We start from the raw sequence: 15741 nt of genomic DNA, 5'->3' as shown, positions 1-15741 counted from the left end.
GACCCTTGGATTTTGGGGTGACAATACTCCCAAGTCTTCAGGGCAAGTCAACAGGTGAGTACCCTGAACGCAGAGTAGGTTATTATTCAAAAATCTCACACATAGTGTGGGTGCTAGAAATGTCTATCTGTCTCATTTACTAAAATATATATTTACTTGTTTTTAAATGTTACGTGTCCTCAAGTTTTTTTTCTAAAGCATTGTTTTGTTTTGCTTTGCTTTTTTTTGAGAACTATTTGCTTAAGTAAAGTTAACTTTTATTCATTTTAGAGCACTAAAATCTCAATCTCTATTATCTTTAAAATATAATAAAAATGTTAGCTTTGCTTTCGTTAGCTAGTTCCCATAATTGCATAATATTTCTTCAGATAACTAGAAATCAAGAACCATCGTATTAAATTATGAAAAACATTTTATGTTTTTTAATTTGGTGGTCATGTTGGTTGTTTGTCAGAAAACTCTATAGCTCACATTGGAACAAAATTCAGAAGTGTTTTGTGACTATAATATACATAAGTTTGATAATTAAAAAGCAACTATGTTATATCAAAATGAGGGTCATTGTATTTATATAGACTCTTTTATAGACATCCTACTCATTGTCATAATAACTGAGGCTGTCATGACCATGGTCTGCACCTCACATGAAGCCCTAAACAATTCTGACAGGCTGCAGCTCATTAAGGGACAGTCATTTTGTTGAAATGTCTATCAGCTTGCAGGGATGCACTAAGATGAATAGGCCCAAAACAATAGGCCCATTTGTTAGAGCAGTAGCTTCTCTAATACATGATGAGACAATCAAGCCAAGCTGCCTTCGGCACAAAGACATAATTAATCAAATGGACAAATGGTTCAAAAATTGCTCTAGTATATTCTGTAGTGGACAGAGGTTTCCATGGAAACATTGGCGTTTGCATCACAGTTAATGACCATTCTGTACAATGAAGTCTCCCCCTTCGCACACACTTCTTCACTCCCTCTCCACTACGCCTGCTCTCCCCACTCCTCCAGCCATTAAAAAATACAACCTGGAGAAAAACAAACAAAATGAGAAGGAGGAAGCAGAAAAGAGAATCCCCAGTGTCTTATTTCCCTAACAGAAAATCTAATAGTTCTATATCACTATTTATGAAATTAATGGTAAATTTTTATCATGTTTTCAATACTTAAAAAATACCTATGTAGAAAACCAACCTTAAATTGTGACTTTGCATGCTATTAAATAATTACAGTGGCTTCACTGAAGTACTTACAGATACAAATTAGGTTACTGTCATGATTTAAATGTATTTGAAAAAAATTGAATTGCAACCTGTCTAAAATGTTAAATGAAAATTTAGTAAGGCTTTGTGAAAAGGGAGACTTTAAATTTATTGTCAGTCTCTGGAAAAGGATACACAAATAATTCTTCAGTATGACTGCTTTTACCTTGAGTTCTAAAGCATCACTGCTTAATATTTAGTCAGTTAAAAGCTCTCCCTACTTTGCCATTGTTTGGTTGTATTTGACTCTTTTGCAATCCCATGGACTGCAGTTCTCCAGGCTCCTCTGTTCATAGATTTCCCAGGCAAGAATACCAGAGTGGGTTGCCATTTCCTTCTTCAGGGAATCTTCCCGACCTAGGGATTGAACTTGTGTCTCCTGGATTAAAGGAAGATTCTTTACTGCTGAGCCACTGGGGCCTTAATAAAACAAATTCCCTAGGTAACTGCATCTGTTCTTTGAAGGTAGTTTCTTGTTACTATATGATGGTTTTGAGTTTGAATCATTGCTCTCCACCCTCCTTCCAAAATGCAGCTTATCTGAGTGTTCCTTCCAACCACAAGAAGGACAGTTGTTCAGAGGTGTCCTGACAAATGAAATATGCTGCATTCTGGTAGTTTAAGAACCACAGAGTTGGCAAAGGCCTATTTGGCAGCCTTCTGTAGTACTTGAAACAAGAGTTTGATTCTTTGGAAAAGATATCACAAAGTAGCTTAATGAAAGAGTTATCTGTTTTTTCCCCTTCTAATTGCATTTTTCTCTTGTCACTTTCTTGAAAAATCTTTTGTCTTTGTATGGGTAGCTGGATTGCTTTGCAGTGTCCCTTGAGGATTGTATTCTTATTGTTTTTTAAATCTTTATTTTTAAAAGGCGGTGTCAGTGGAGTCTTTTGCAGGCAGGAAGCATGAGGAGGAGAGAATCTGAGTCTTTGCAGTGAGGGTAGGCTGGAGGATTCCCAACCCTGAGTAAAGAGAGAGGACTGCTGCAAGAGTGCTCAGTTGCTCAGTCATGTTGACTCTTTGCGACCCCATGGACTGTAGCCTGCCAGGCTTCTCTGTCCATGGAATTTTCCATGCAATTTTCCAGTGGGGTGGCATTTCCGCCTCCAGAGGATCTTCCTGGCCCAGGGATCAAACCTGTGGCTTCTGCATCACTGGGCAGATTCATTACCACTGAGCCATCTGGGAAGCCTAACAGGCCTGCTAGTCTTGAAAAAATTAAGGGCTCAGATCACTACGCTGGGTGCGGGGGAGTTTTATGTGTCAACTCCACTGAACTAAGCATCATCTAGATAGCTATTAGAACATGATTTGTGAGTGCGTCTGTTGGGGGTGTTTCTGGGAGAGATTAGTATTTGAATTGATAGACTGTAAAGAAGCTCACCCTTACCAATGCAAGTGGGCATCATCCAATTTGTTGAGTGTCTGAACAGAACAAAAAGGCAGAGGAAGGTCAAGGCTGTCCTCTTTGCTTAAGCTGGGAAATCCATCTTCTCCTGCCTTTCAGACATTGGCACTCCCGGTTCTCAGCCCTTAGAATTGGACTGAATTACTATCACTGGCTTTCCTGGTTTCCCAGCTTGCATATTGAACTTTTCATTTCACTCTTTTCTTGCTTGCATTTATTTTTTAAAAACAAGAAGTCTGCTGTAATTCTATCCTTGTCCCTCTGTATAGAAAGCGTTTTCCAATTCCTGAATTTCCTCAATATTTTCTCTTTATCTTTGGTTTTCTGCAGTTTGACTATAATTTGCCTGTGTGTAGTGTTTTGAGCTTTTATCCCATGGCTGTTCTCTAAATTTCCTTCAACTATTATTTCTGCAAATATTCCATCTGTTCCAGTCTCTTCTTCTCTTCTTTCTGATACTCCAATTATATGCATGCTGCAGCTTTTGATATTCCTCCACAATTCTTAGATATTCTGTTCTATTATAAACTGTTCTGTTATATCCTGTATTTTTTTCTTTATTTTCCTCTTTGCACTTCAATTTGAGAAGTTTCTATTTATTTATGTTCAATCTCACTGCTTTTTTTTTTTAATCAGTCAGTCTAATGATGTGCCCATCAAATGCAGTCTTCATTTCAAATACTGCATTTTTATTTTTATTTCTTCTTATTTCCCTTTAATTTTTTTTAAGTTTCCTTATCTCAGCTGGTATTCCATCTGATCTTGTGTGTCATCTACTTTTCCTTGAAAGCTATTATCATATTATAGTCATTGTTTAAAATTTCCTGTGAGATAATAGCAACATCATTTTTATATTTGTGTCTGGTTCTGATGCTTGCTTTGTTTCTTTCTTTTTTTTAATTTGTTTCAATTGTTTGTTAATGGACCAGGTTACAAAAATAATCCTGGTAGATACCTTAGTTCATCCTTCTAATAAGCCTGTTGATCTGGTCTTCCCTGTTGCTGGCATCTCCACCTTCTACAAAATGGGTGGTCTTTTTCTTCATTCCACCTCGTGGAGAAGACAATTTAAAGGGCCGCAGGAAGTTGTTTGCTTCTTTGAAACGTTTTCCAACTGTATAGATCTCATGAATCAGATCCTCCATGCAGATGATTCCGTATTTCCCAAGAGATCGAGCAATCAATACGTTGTCTGTCAGGGCAATTCGCTTTTTGTTGATTTTGCCATAACCATGCTTGCATATCAATTTATTTACAGACTTCAGATTTGGGTACCCCCATGCAATGTATGGCTCCACAATTCTCAGCATGTTAATTGATGCCTTGTTGAGCTTCACAAAGGTGCCATTGAAGATCTGCCGGAGGTGAAGGAGCCGTGGCACCTTTCGAACCTTTGGGCTCACACCGTTGATACCTCTGATCCTGATGACAAATGCCAATTTGGGTACCGCAGGTACATAGAAGTTGCCGGCTTTTCGTGCCATCCTAGCCATTTGAATTTCAGTTCTGTACATCTGCCTGTATTCCTTGTGGTAATGCTTAGCTTTTTCATAAATAAGCTTCCTCCTTGCCATTCGAAGCATCTTTTGGGCAAACTTCTTTCTCAGGCGCTTGATCTTAAGCTCTGCGAAATTCTTTCACTTTTTCTTAAGGGTTTCTGGCACAGCAGGAATCTTCTTTTTCTTCTCTTCTGCACCCTCCATGGTTCCAGCCGGGAAAGAGGTGCTTTGTTTCTTTAGATGGTATTTTTTCTTGCCTTCTGGCATGCCTTGTTGAGATCAGACATACAATACAGGGTAATAGCTACTGAGATAAACAGGACATCTGTATGAGATTCATGGTAATCTGGCTAAGAGTTGGGACACATTTAATGTTTGTTTTAGTTATAGGCACCAGAGGCTTTGGCTTGCTCTAGTGATCTTGTTTTCCCTTCCCTCTTACCTTTCAGTTTCCTCACGTGCTCTTCTTAGAGAGAATCCGTGCCTTGAAGTTTTAACTTTTAATCCATTGCTATTATTTCTGGAGGTTTGTTAGTGTTGTGACAGGTAATGAAGGAAAAGATGTTCTTTCACCTTCAGATTAAGTCTCAGTCTTTCAATGGGCCTGTGTCTCAGAGGTTTGCCCTATGAAGTATTTCTGCTCCTCTCCAGGAATAGGGCTTTTGTGTCTCCTGGCCCCCAATCCCCTCTCCAATCCCAGTGTTTCCAGTATACTTCCTTGAAGCCATCTTTCATGTTAACTTTGGCTTTTTTCCTCCTTTAAGTGAGATGGGAAGGCAGGATCAAGCTAGAGTTAAGGTGGATTTCCTTTCTCCAAGCTAAGTTCTCAGAATTGCTCTCTGGTGATGTCCTTTATCCTGGAGATTAGGTCTTTATTTAGAGAAGAAGGTCTGGGAGAACTTCATCCTTTAAGAGATTCTTGAGGAGCTTTCTCAGGTCTTCCAAGGAAAACATATTGGTATTCCTGGAGGAAAAGCTGTGAAAGTTGGGGATAGTCTCTGCCACCTCTGGCAATTCCCAATTTTTACTAGATAAGTGATCTTTGGCTGACGCTTTCTGCTTCAGGTGAGCAAATATCAAGTACTTTATCTCTCTGGACTTTGAGAATGCAGGTTGTCCTGTGAACTTAGTTTCTGATGCATGTAAGAAAGTCATGGATTTTCCATTTCTCTAGCACTTTTCTTATTGTAAGGGTAGGACTAATGATTTCCAACCAGCTTACATATTGGACCAAAAAATGAAGGTCTCAGATTCATGGACATTTGTTTTATTTTGGTCTTAAAATCCTATAAAATCCTGTAATACTACTACTATGACTATTTACGTTGTTGCCTTAATTATTTTGGCCTTCGTCATTGAGAATTCTTTTTAATTATGGATTCTGTGTGCTTTCAACATGGTATTGTTGTTGTTCAGTCGCTAAGTCATGTCTGACTCTTTGCGACCCCATGGACTGCAGCATGCCAGGCTTCCCTGTCTTTCACTCTCCCAGAGTTTGTTCAAATTCATGTTCATTGACTTGGTGATGCTACCTAACCATCTAATCTTCTGCTGCCCCCTCCTCCTTTTTCCTTCAATCTTTCCCAACATCAGGGTCTTTTCTGATGAGTCAACTCTTTACATCAGGTGGCCAAAAGTATTGGAGCTTCAGCTTTAGCATCAGTCCTTCCGATGAATACTCAGGGTTGATTTCCTTTAGGATTGACTGGTTTGATCTCCTTGCAGTCCAAAAGACTCTCAAGAGTCTTCTCCAGCAGCACAATTCAAAATTATCAATTCTTCAGCACTCAAGCTTTCTTTATAGGTTCTCGCGGCAAGAATATTGGAGTGGTTTGTCATTCCCTCCTCCAAGGGACTATGTTTTGCCAGAACTCTTCACTATGTCCCATCCATCTTTGGTGGGACACACTATGAACCTGCACATTATGGTTCATAACTTCACTGAGTTATGTAAACCCCCTCGCCATGACAAGGCTGTGATCCATGAAGGGAGTCTTTTCAACATGCACCCTGATTTTTCTCCAACAGCAAGAAATATGCAATTTATTTATTTGTTCAAACCTAAAACTCATATAAAGCAGTTTGACCATATGTGTGTAAAACACATTTCCCAACTAGACTACAATGTATCTTTACAGTTTTTTGTGTCCCAAGCCTTAAATTGTCCAGTCAAAACATTGTTTTCCAGAGTTACTTTCTCTGGGTTCCTTCTTCATAGTCTGCATTCTGTCTTGGGTGATTTCTTTAGACCCACCTTCGAGTATGCAGATTCTTTCCTTGACTGTGTCCAGTTTGCTATTAAGCCTGTTGAAGATATTTTTTTCATCTCTGTCATTCTGTTTTGAATTTTTGGTATTTCTATTTAAATCTTTCTTATAATCTCCATGTCTCTGTTGAATTTGACCCTCTATCTTGCATGTTGTCCGCATTTTTCCTACAGCCTTTTACATAGTAATCACCAGCATTTTTAAATCCCCTTTCAGATACTTCCAATACTTGTGTCATATAAGAGTTTGGCTCTAATGATTGCTCTGTTTCTTAGGAATGTGCTTTTTTCCCTTGCCTTTTTGTATGCTTCCTAATATATTCCTGGAAGATGGATATCTTGTGTAGGGAGAGATTAAAGTAAATAGTTTTTATGCTTGGAAATAAGTATGATTTTCTTTCTGTTAGGACTTTGGCGGGAAGAAATTTATTTCACTTATTAAAATCTGGTTTTCAGGCTTATTGTTGCTATGGTTACTCTCAAGGTACCATCCATCTCATATTCTTCTAATGACATTTGTGTTTAGGGTAGGGGCTTTCAGAGGGTTTTTTCTTTCAATTGCCTATTTCATGCTAACTTTTGGTCTTATCTCTACACTAGGCCTAAGTGAAGATCTGTTTTTTTTGCAAATTGTTACTTGATGTTTCTTTTCCTGGGGTATGTGCTTTCCGCAGGGCATTAGGGTGGGCGTGGTTGTTCTTGAGTAAGTCTTTATTTTAGGTATTGTGTCCCCAGTTCTCAGTCCTGTAACTTTGCTTTGTAGTTATGAATCCAGTACCTCTTTATGCCATTCCTCCAGGGCTTGAAGCTTTTTTACTTCCTATTTCTTTCCCCAATATGCAATGCTTTATCACCAGAGATCAAAGAGTACCAGTGGGTGCTCATCTCTCCCACCCCTACCCATCCCAGGCATAGGGTAAGGTTCTTGGTTTCGTAGGAAAGATAGAGAAGAAATATCTCAGTTGAGCTTTGTGATGCTCCCACAGCAGCTGCTGTTTTCCTCCTTTAGTTCTGCATCAAAAGGGAAACTTTCTCTGAATCTCTGAAATATGACAACATTTTCTGAGTCCTCAGTTGGCAGACTCCCCCAGTATTTGCAGTTCCCGGGCCCTTCACCCTCTGCCAGTGCACATTCAGTCTTCCCTGATTTGGCCACAATCACAGCTTAACCCTTATTGTCCAGCTGCATCTCATTCTGGTAAGCCACTGCTCATATCATATGTTTTCCTGCAAGCTCCGGAACTTATTTTTTTTTTGGGCCAGTTAGTCACCTTGCAATCTCAGCACTCTAATGGGTTCAAGAAAAGTTGTGAACTTGCTATTGTATGTATACCATTTTATATCACTGTGAATTCTGAACCATGCAAATGTATTATATATTCATCAATTGTAAATGCAAGTCTAAGTGGTACCTACTCAAAACTCTTGCATGTGAGAAGCAATCTGTTCAAAAGGTAAAGTAATAGGTCTTGATAGATTATTCATCTATGTGACTTTATGTTTAACTGTATAGGAAAAACTAATACTAAAATTCCCCATGTCTGAGTGTAAACTCTAAAAATCTTACTTTTGCTAAAATAAAAACAAATAGTAGAACACGTATTCAGATCAAAAATGATGCAAGGATACAATTGTTTCCATGTGCTAATAGAATTTTATGACATTCTTTGCTTTCAAAATTTGAAGTAAGCTGCACTTCTGTACTGAAACTTCATTTTTATTTATGACATAGTTATGCGCTAATAGCCTTCCTGCCTTTGGTGGTAATCTTATTCACCTGGCCATATAAATTGTTCTGTTTATTTTTGATTTTTATTACTTTGAAGATTCTTTCATTGAACTTTGTAACTATTTGATTTATAACAAATTTGCTTTCCTTCTAGGAATTTATTCTTTTCTGTATATATTTATAGATATATAAGTATATACACATATGATAATTTTATTGAAACCAATTCATAGATATATGTATATATAACATTTACATATATAATATGTTGCATATTTTTCTATTTGTGACACATTTGAGCCATATTTTTATATATTTATAGATTCTTTAATAAAATTTATCATGTGCAAAACCTCACTACATCCTGGAAATTTGGCAGGTTTCTCTATTTTACAAATGAAAACATAAATAAACAAACTGGACAAAAGAAGTCTTTTGTGCCTCATTTACAAATGGATTGCTTGAGAGCTAAAATGCAAACTTTTGACAAACATTTCTGCAGTTTTCCTCTTGTCATGGATCCACCTGACATATATTCTGATCACCTTCCTAGACCAGGTATTATTTGGGTTTTATACATTTTGTTAGTATTATGATGTTCAGGATACTATTTTGTTCCAGAAAGAAAGAAAGAATGAAATGCACAGGCTTAGATTAATAAGCAAAACCTGGCTGCTAAGAGCTTGCAATCAAGTAGGCCAACCTTAAATAGCAACATCCTGTGAATTAGATTTTTTGTGATTCCTTAAGATTTTCTGATTTCTAAACTTTTTCAATGGGCTTAAAAAGTACATACTCAGATGTGTATACTTAAGAGTTGGTAACATTTGCATGTGTCATTAAAAAGAAGATGAGCCTATCACCAGATGCCAAGGAATATTCTATGGTCTCCTTCATCCTGGATCATGGACATCAATCACAGACAAGTTACAGAACTTGTCAATTAATGAGAAAATAGCCATCTAGACCTTTTTACAATGGGGTTCCTTTGCATCCAAGACAGAAATTGAGTTAAACCTTACTAAGAGAGTGTAAAAATAAAATTCAAGAACTATGAGCACTGACTTATTGAATACTTAGATTTTGTGAGGTATAAGAGAAAGCAACCAAACAAAACAGAAAGAAGGAATATTCACAGAGGGATAGGAAGAGGACAAAATCAGCTCAGGGATATAAAGAAAAAAAAATTTAATCTGAAAACTATATTCAGTGTTGCAAACAGAGAAGAATGCTTGGGATAGATGACAATGAGGGATAGAAAAGCACCTTCACCTTTCAGTAATACAGTATAGATTCCAATTTTATAATAAGATTATAGAGTTCTCTTTCAATGTAATAAAAAGGAGGGAGGTACAGTTTATCTTAGGCTGAGAAGGGTCAACCAAAATATATTCCCACCCCCACCTCCAGCCACAAGTTATTGGGAAAACAGTGAAAAGCAGTAAAAATTGTGAGCCTTGGATTCAGGATGCCTTAGTTAAACTCCAGTTCTGTTGCTTACAAGCTATGTGACCTTAGGTCTCATTTGTTAAATAAAAATAATATTAGTATCTATTTTATAGTACTGTTGTGAGGATTACATGATAAAATATATTACTGATGTTTGCTTTAATAAACCCTTATTTTAAACCCTCAGAGTCATAACTACCATGGATTTCAAAATTTGAAGTGATGGATCATATCAGTTCAGTTCAGTTACTCAGTTGTGTCTGCCTCCTTTCGACCCCATGGACTGCAGCACGCCGGGCTTGCCTGTCCATCACAAACTCCAGGAGTTTACTCAAACTTATGTCCATTGAGTAGGTGATGCCATCCAACCATCTCATCCTCTGTCACCCCCTCCTCTTCCTGCTTTCAGTCATTCCCAGCATCAGGGTCTTTTCCAATAAGTCAGTTCTTCACATCAGGTGGCCAAAGTATTGAAGTTTCAGGTTCAGCATCAGTCCTTCCAATGAATATTCAGGACTGATTTCCCTTAGGGTTGACTGGTTTGATCTCTTTGCAGTCCAAGGGACTCTCAAGCTTCTTCTCCAATACCACAGTTCAAAAGCACCAGTTCTTCAGTTCTTGAGCTTTGTTTGTAGTCCAAAGTCTCACATCCATACATGACTACTGGAAAAATGATAGCTTTGACTAGATGGCCCTTTGTTGGCGCATATGTATGTGACATAGTATATGATCCTTATCATGGGTTCTGAGGAAGTCCACATGAATATTACTGCAGCAAAATATATCAATCTTAATACAAATGAAATAAAAAATATAAATAGCTACCTATGATTTCATTTCAGGTGTTGATGACAAACAATTCTTGTCAGAAGAGGATTTTACTGTCAATTGAAGTTCCAAAAAATGTTCATTTTTCAGAGCTTTCTGGATACAAAATGTGTCTAGCCAAGACTTACAGTAAAAGGTTGATAAGTATTTGTAATGGCAGAATCTTTGTCTTATTCCAGACTTAAAGGCAAAATATGTGTCTAACTTTCTTCACTAAATATATTATATACCGATGTAATTTCCCTGGTTAAAGTATCAGAAAACAATGGAAATTTAGTATGTTAGTTAATTGTTGTGTATGAATCACAAAACACTCATTCAATTAATTTTTTCTATTAGTGACTTCATATAATCTTGACAAAGATGAATTCTGTGTTTTCTGAATTATTCTGTACAAAAAACTACATGGGCTTCTGCTTTCTAATTCTGCGTATAAGAAGCTCAGATGTTGTCACTCCATCCTAACAACAAATAAAAAGCTAAACAGGCTGAAAAATCAAAAATCTTGGATCCATAAGAGAGAGGAGGACACAGAGCAAATCCTGCTGTAAAGATAGGAGAAACAGACAGGTAGACACAGGGGGTCACAGATCACTGGAGCAGAGACTCATAACTGGAACAGCCACAAGAACTAGGGCTGAGGTGCATGAGTGCATGCTAAGCCACTTCAGTTGTGTCCAATTGTTTGCAACCCTATGGACAGTACCCTGCCAGGCTTCTCTGTCCATTGGATTCTCCTGGCAAGAATACTGGAATGGGTTGCCATGCCCTCCTCCAGGGGATGATCTTCCTGACCCAGGGATTGAACCCACATCTCTTATGTCTCCTGCATTGGCAGGTGAGTTCTTTATTACTAGTGCCACCTGGGAAGCCCTGGGATGAGGTAGGAAAACCTAAACTATAGTTGAAGAATTGGTAGAGGCTCAGTGTGGACAAGGATGAGAGTTTAAATTCCCAGGAGCACAGTCATGGGAGACCCCCACAATTTTGTGAGATTGACCAGAATTCTACAGCGAATATTGGAGAAGTTTCCTCCCTTGTCTCTTGCATAGTGGACCAGAGGCAGGGGAACGAACCATTTTGAAATATTCCAGAACACTCTGTTCTTCTTAACAAGTCCCGACCTCAGGGGAAACCAGATAATTAAAGCCCAAGCTGCCTGGGTATTAACCAAGCCTAGCTAATCTAGGGATGGGAAATACCCAAATTCAGCTAACTCTAGCCATCCTCTCCTACCCAAGTGGTGAAAAATACTCTGAGAATCACTTGTGAAATTCATAGTTCACAAGTGTTTCTCAATTTTGCTCAAACAAGCAAAATACCAGAGGCATAGGCTCACTAAAGGATTGGGACCTAATTATAGGAATATAGAGCATTTTCCCTCTCTGCATATCTTACCACTACATTACTAAAGACCTTTTACCTCCTACATCATAGATGGCTATGAAGAAAAATTTACAAGGGATATCAAAAGGTTAAAAACAAAAACAAAAAATAACCATAATTTGAAGAGACAGAGCAAGCATCAGAACCAGACATGGCAGGGATGTTGGAATTAGACTGGGAATTTGAGACAACTATAATGCCACCTGGGAAGCAACATGTATATCTAAACAGCACGCAAAAACAAATGGACAATGTAAACAGAGAGATGGAAATTCTAAGAAAAGATCAAAAAGAAATGCTAGAGACAAAAACAATATAACAAAAATGAAGAGTGCCTTTGATGAGCTATCAGAAGAATGAACACAGCTGAGGAAAGAGGATATCTGAGTTTCAAGATATCTCAATATAAACTCCCAAAACTGAAAAGCGAAGAGAAAATTACTGAAAAACAAGCAAAATACCAGAATACCTATGAATAGTGGAACAACTACAAAACGTGTAATATACGAGTAATGGGAATAAAAGAAGAGAGAGAAACAGAAGAAATATTTGGAACAATAATGTCTGAGAATTTCCCCAATTAATTCAGATGCCAAATCACAATGTAAGAAGCTCAAAGGTGAAGCAGTACAGATGTTAAAAACTACACCTAAGCATGTTCTATTCAAACTACAAAAAAAAAAAAAAAAACTTTAAAAATCCTAAAAGAAGCCAAAGAGCAGAGGGAAGACATCTTACTTATAGAAGAGAAAGATAAGAATTATGTTTAACTTCTTAAAAACCATGCAAACAAAAGAGTGTAGTGACATATAAATATTTAAAGTACTGAGAGAAAAAGCCCACCAACTTATAATTCTATAACTTAAAAAATTATCTTTCAAAAGTAGACAAAGATTTTCTCAGATGACCAAAAATTAAAGCAACTTGTTGCCAGCAGAACTGTTTTTATAATTAAGAAATTTCAATAGATCCCTTTTGTTAAATTTTATAAATATTGAGTAAGAATCAGTAAGAACATTGAAGATTTGAGCAAAGCACTTAATCAAATTGACATTTTAGAACATCATACTCAAAAACAACGAAATATACTTTCTATTTAAGTGGACATAGAATGTTCACTTATTGAGGCAACACTGGGAATAATTTTAAGTTATTAAATTTAAATAGATGGAAATCAGACAGTATTGCCAGACATAATGGAATTAAACAAAAATGTACAATATAAAGATGTCAGAAAAATCTCCAACAATTTGAGAATTAATAACACTCCTAAATAACTTTAAAAGAAATTTTCTTAGAAAATTCATAGGACATATTAAAATACTTTTAACTGAATCAATGTAAAAATATACCATGTCAAAATATGTGAGATATAGCTAAAACAATCTTCATACGGAAATCTATAGCTTTAAAATATTTTCATTACAAAAGAAGAAATAATCTAATGTTCTTGGATTTCTCTCTTGGTAATGGTTAATTCGCTCTTATTGGGCCAATACTTCCACAAATAACAGCTTTAAACCAAAGTAAAAATTGCTCAGTCATGTCTGACTCTTTGCGACCCTTGGACAGTCCATGGAATTCTCCAGGCCAGAATACTAGAGTGAGTAGCCTTTCCCTTCTCCAGGGTATTTTTCCCAACCCAGGGATCAAACTCAGGTCTCCTGCATTGCAGGCAGATTCTTTACCAGCTGAGCCACAAGGGAAGCCCAAGAAAACAGAAGCGGGGAGCTTGTCCTTTCTCCAGGGGGTCTTCCTGACCCAGGAATCAAAGGAGGGTCTCCCGCATTGCAGGTGAATTCTTTACCTACTGAGCTATCAGGGAAACCCTTAAACTAAAAGGGAATATGTAAAAAAACACAACTACCTAAGGTCACTGGAGACTGAGAAAATTGGGGAAGTATTTTAGATGAGTTAACACTTGGTAGAAGGGAATGATAATGGGTAAGCTCCCTGGTTTCATCACTTTTAGCTTGAGAGCCAACACCAGTAGTGTGATGCAGATAAAATATGAAAGGGAGAAGACTTTCATGTTGGACTGGTAAGTCAAAGGGCAGGGTTTGGGACATCTGCAGAGCTCAGAGGGGAACTGAAAAGTTCAGAGGTGGTAAAATGGGTTGAGAAGAAGATCTTTAAAAAAGAGATAAGGTGGAAACACCATGTTATATCTAAATATCAGATTCAACTTCAACCAAAATACATAGATAAGACTGTAAGCAGACAAGCCAAGGCTAAAAAGACAGAAATGAGATTTCAGCTTTCATGCATCAAACAGAAAAAACTGGTTTAAATTCTGTCAGATGACTGCCTGCTTAAAAAAAAAATCACGAAGGGGAGGAGCCAAGATGGCGGAGGAGTAGGACAGGGAGACCACTTTCTCTCCTACAAATTCATCAAAAGAATAACTGAACGCAGAGAAAACTTCACAAAACAACTTCTGATCGCTAGCTGAGGTCATCAGGCTCCCAGAAAAGCAGCCCATTGTCTTCGAAAGGAGGTAGGACAAAATATAAAGGATAAAAAGTGAGACAAAAGAGCTAAGGACGGAGATCCATCCGGGGAAGGGAGTCTCAATAGAGGACGTTTCCAGACACCGGGGAAACCCTCGCACTGGCGGGCCTGGGGGAAGCGTTTGAATCTCGGAGGGCAACCTGACTAGGAGGGAAACAATAAATAAAACCCACAGATTACGAGCCTAAAAGCAACTCCCAGCAGAAAAGTACCCCAGACACCCGCATCCGCCACCAGCAAGTGGGGGCTGAACGGAGAGGAGCGGGCAGCATTGCTTGGGGTAGGGTCGGGCCTGAGTGCCCTGAGGACAATCGGAGGGAGCTTTTGCAAGTTGCCAACTTAAACTGTGGGAGAGCAAAAGAGAGAGAGAAAATTAACCGGCCTGAACACACTGCCGGCCGTTCGCAGAACAAAGGAACCGAGAAAGTCCAGAGAAGAGCTCACAGGCTGTGGACCGGCCCAGCACCACCAGAGGCAGGGGGCACAGGGGAGGGGAAGGGGGCGGGCTCGGCCCCAAGGACCGCATCCCCTGCCGCACTGCAAACAGGCCTCCACTTTCTAATCAAAGACCTCCTGAAATTCTGGATGGTCGACATCCGCTGGTAGGGTCACGGCGAGACACAGGGCGCAGGCACCCGACTGGCGCGGCAGGACGCGGAGGGCAGGCGCACGCACCCGACTGGCGCCGGCAGAGGTTGAGACTGGGACCGCGGAAGGGAGTGGGCGCGCCGCACCCCGGCAGAGTGTGCCCGTTCGGCCCCTGGCTGCCTGGACCGCTCTGACGGGGAAGGCACAGAGAGCAGGCGCAGCTTTTTGTGCCGCGCTTTTGTGGAACACCCAAGGGCTGGAACCGCGCGCAGCGTGGGGTGCGCTCCATGTGGAGCTGGCCGGGAGCCTGAGCAGCTCAAATAGAGAAAGCAGCGCCAGCCCCTCCCCGCAGAGCGACGGAACTAGCTACCTGAATAAGAGTCCACCTCTGCCCTCCTGTGTCAGGGCAGAAATGAGGCTCTGAAGAGACCGGCAAACAGAAGCCAAATAAACAAAGGGAACTGCTTCAGAAGGGACTGGTGCAACAGACTAAAATCCCTGTAGAAAACACCGACTATACCGGAAGGGGCCTGTAGATACCGAGAAGTGTAAGCTGGAACGAGGAGCTAGCTGAAACTGAGCCGAACCCACACTGACCGCAACAGCCCCAGAGAAATTCCTAGATATATTTTTACTTTTTTTTTTGTAGTAGAAAAAAAATTTTTTTTTTAATTTTATATTTTTTCTCTTTTATTTTCCTTTAAAATTCCCTATTACTCCCAAATTACTCCTTAACTTTCATTTTCATAGATTTTTACGATTTTTTTAATTAGGAAAAAAATTTTTTTTCTTTTTCTTTCTTTTTTTTTTTT

The 15741-nt window shown here is 38.9% G+C and overlaps 1 protein-coding gene across 1 annotated transcript in view; it reads right to left on the bottom strand.

Annotated features, from left to right (window-relative positions):
* The window catches only part of LOC122453369 (60S ribosomal protein L7-like), a 683417-nt gene extending 679177 nt beyond the window's left edge, over nucleotides 1–4240 (bottom strand). The window contains exon 1 of the mRNA XM_043487367.1: nucleotides 4186–4240. Coding sequence (XP_043343302.1) covers nucleotides 4186–4225 — 40 coding nt within the window. The 5' untranslated portion in view covers nucleotides 4226–4240. The remainder of the gene's footprint in view (nucleotides 1–4185) is intronic.
* Between the last annotated feature and the right edge of the window lie 11501 nt (nucleotides 4241–15741).

This window comes from Cervus canadensis, chromosome 14 (assembly GCF_019320065.1).
Source record: "Cervus canadensis isolate Bull #8, Minnesota chromosome 14, ASM1932006v1, whole genome shotgun sequence".
Taxonomy (NCBI): domain Eukaryota; kingdom Metazoa; phylum Chordata; class Mammalia; order Artiodactyla; family Cervidae; genus Cervus; species Cervus canadensis.
The sequence above is the reverse complement of the archived record's forward strand: the minus strand, read 5'-3'. Positions and strand labels throughout refer to the sequence as shown.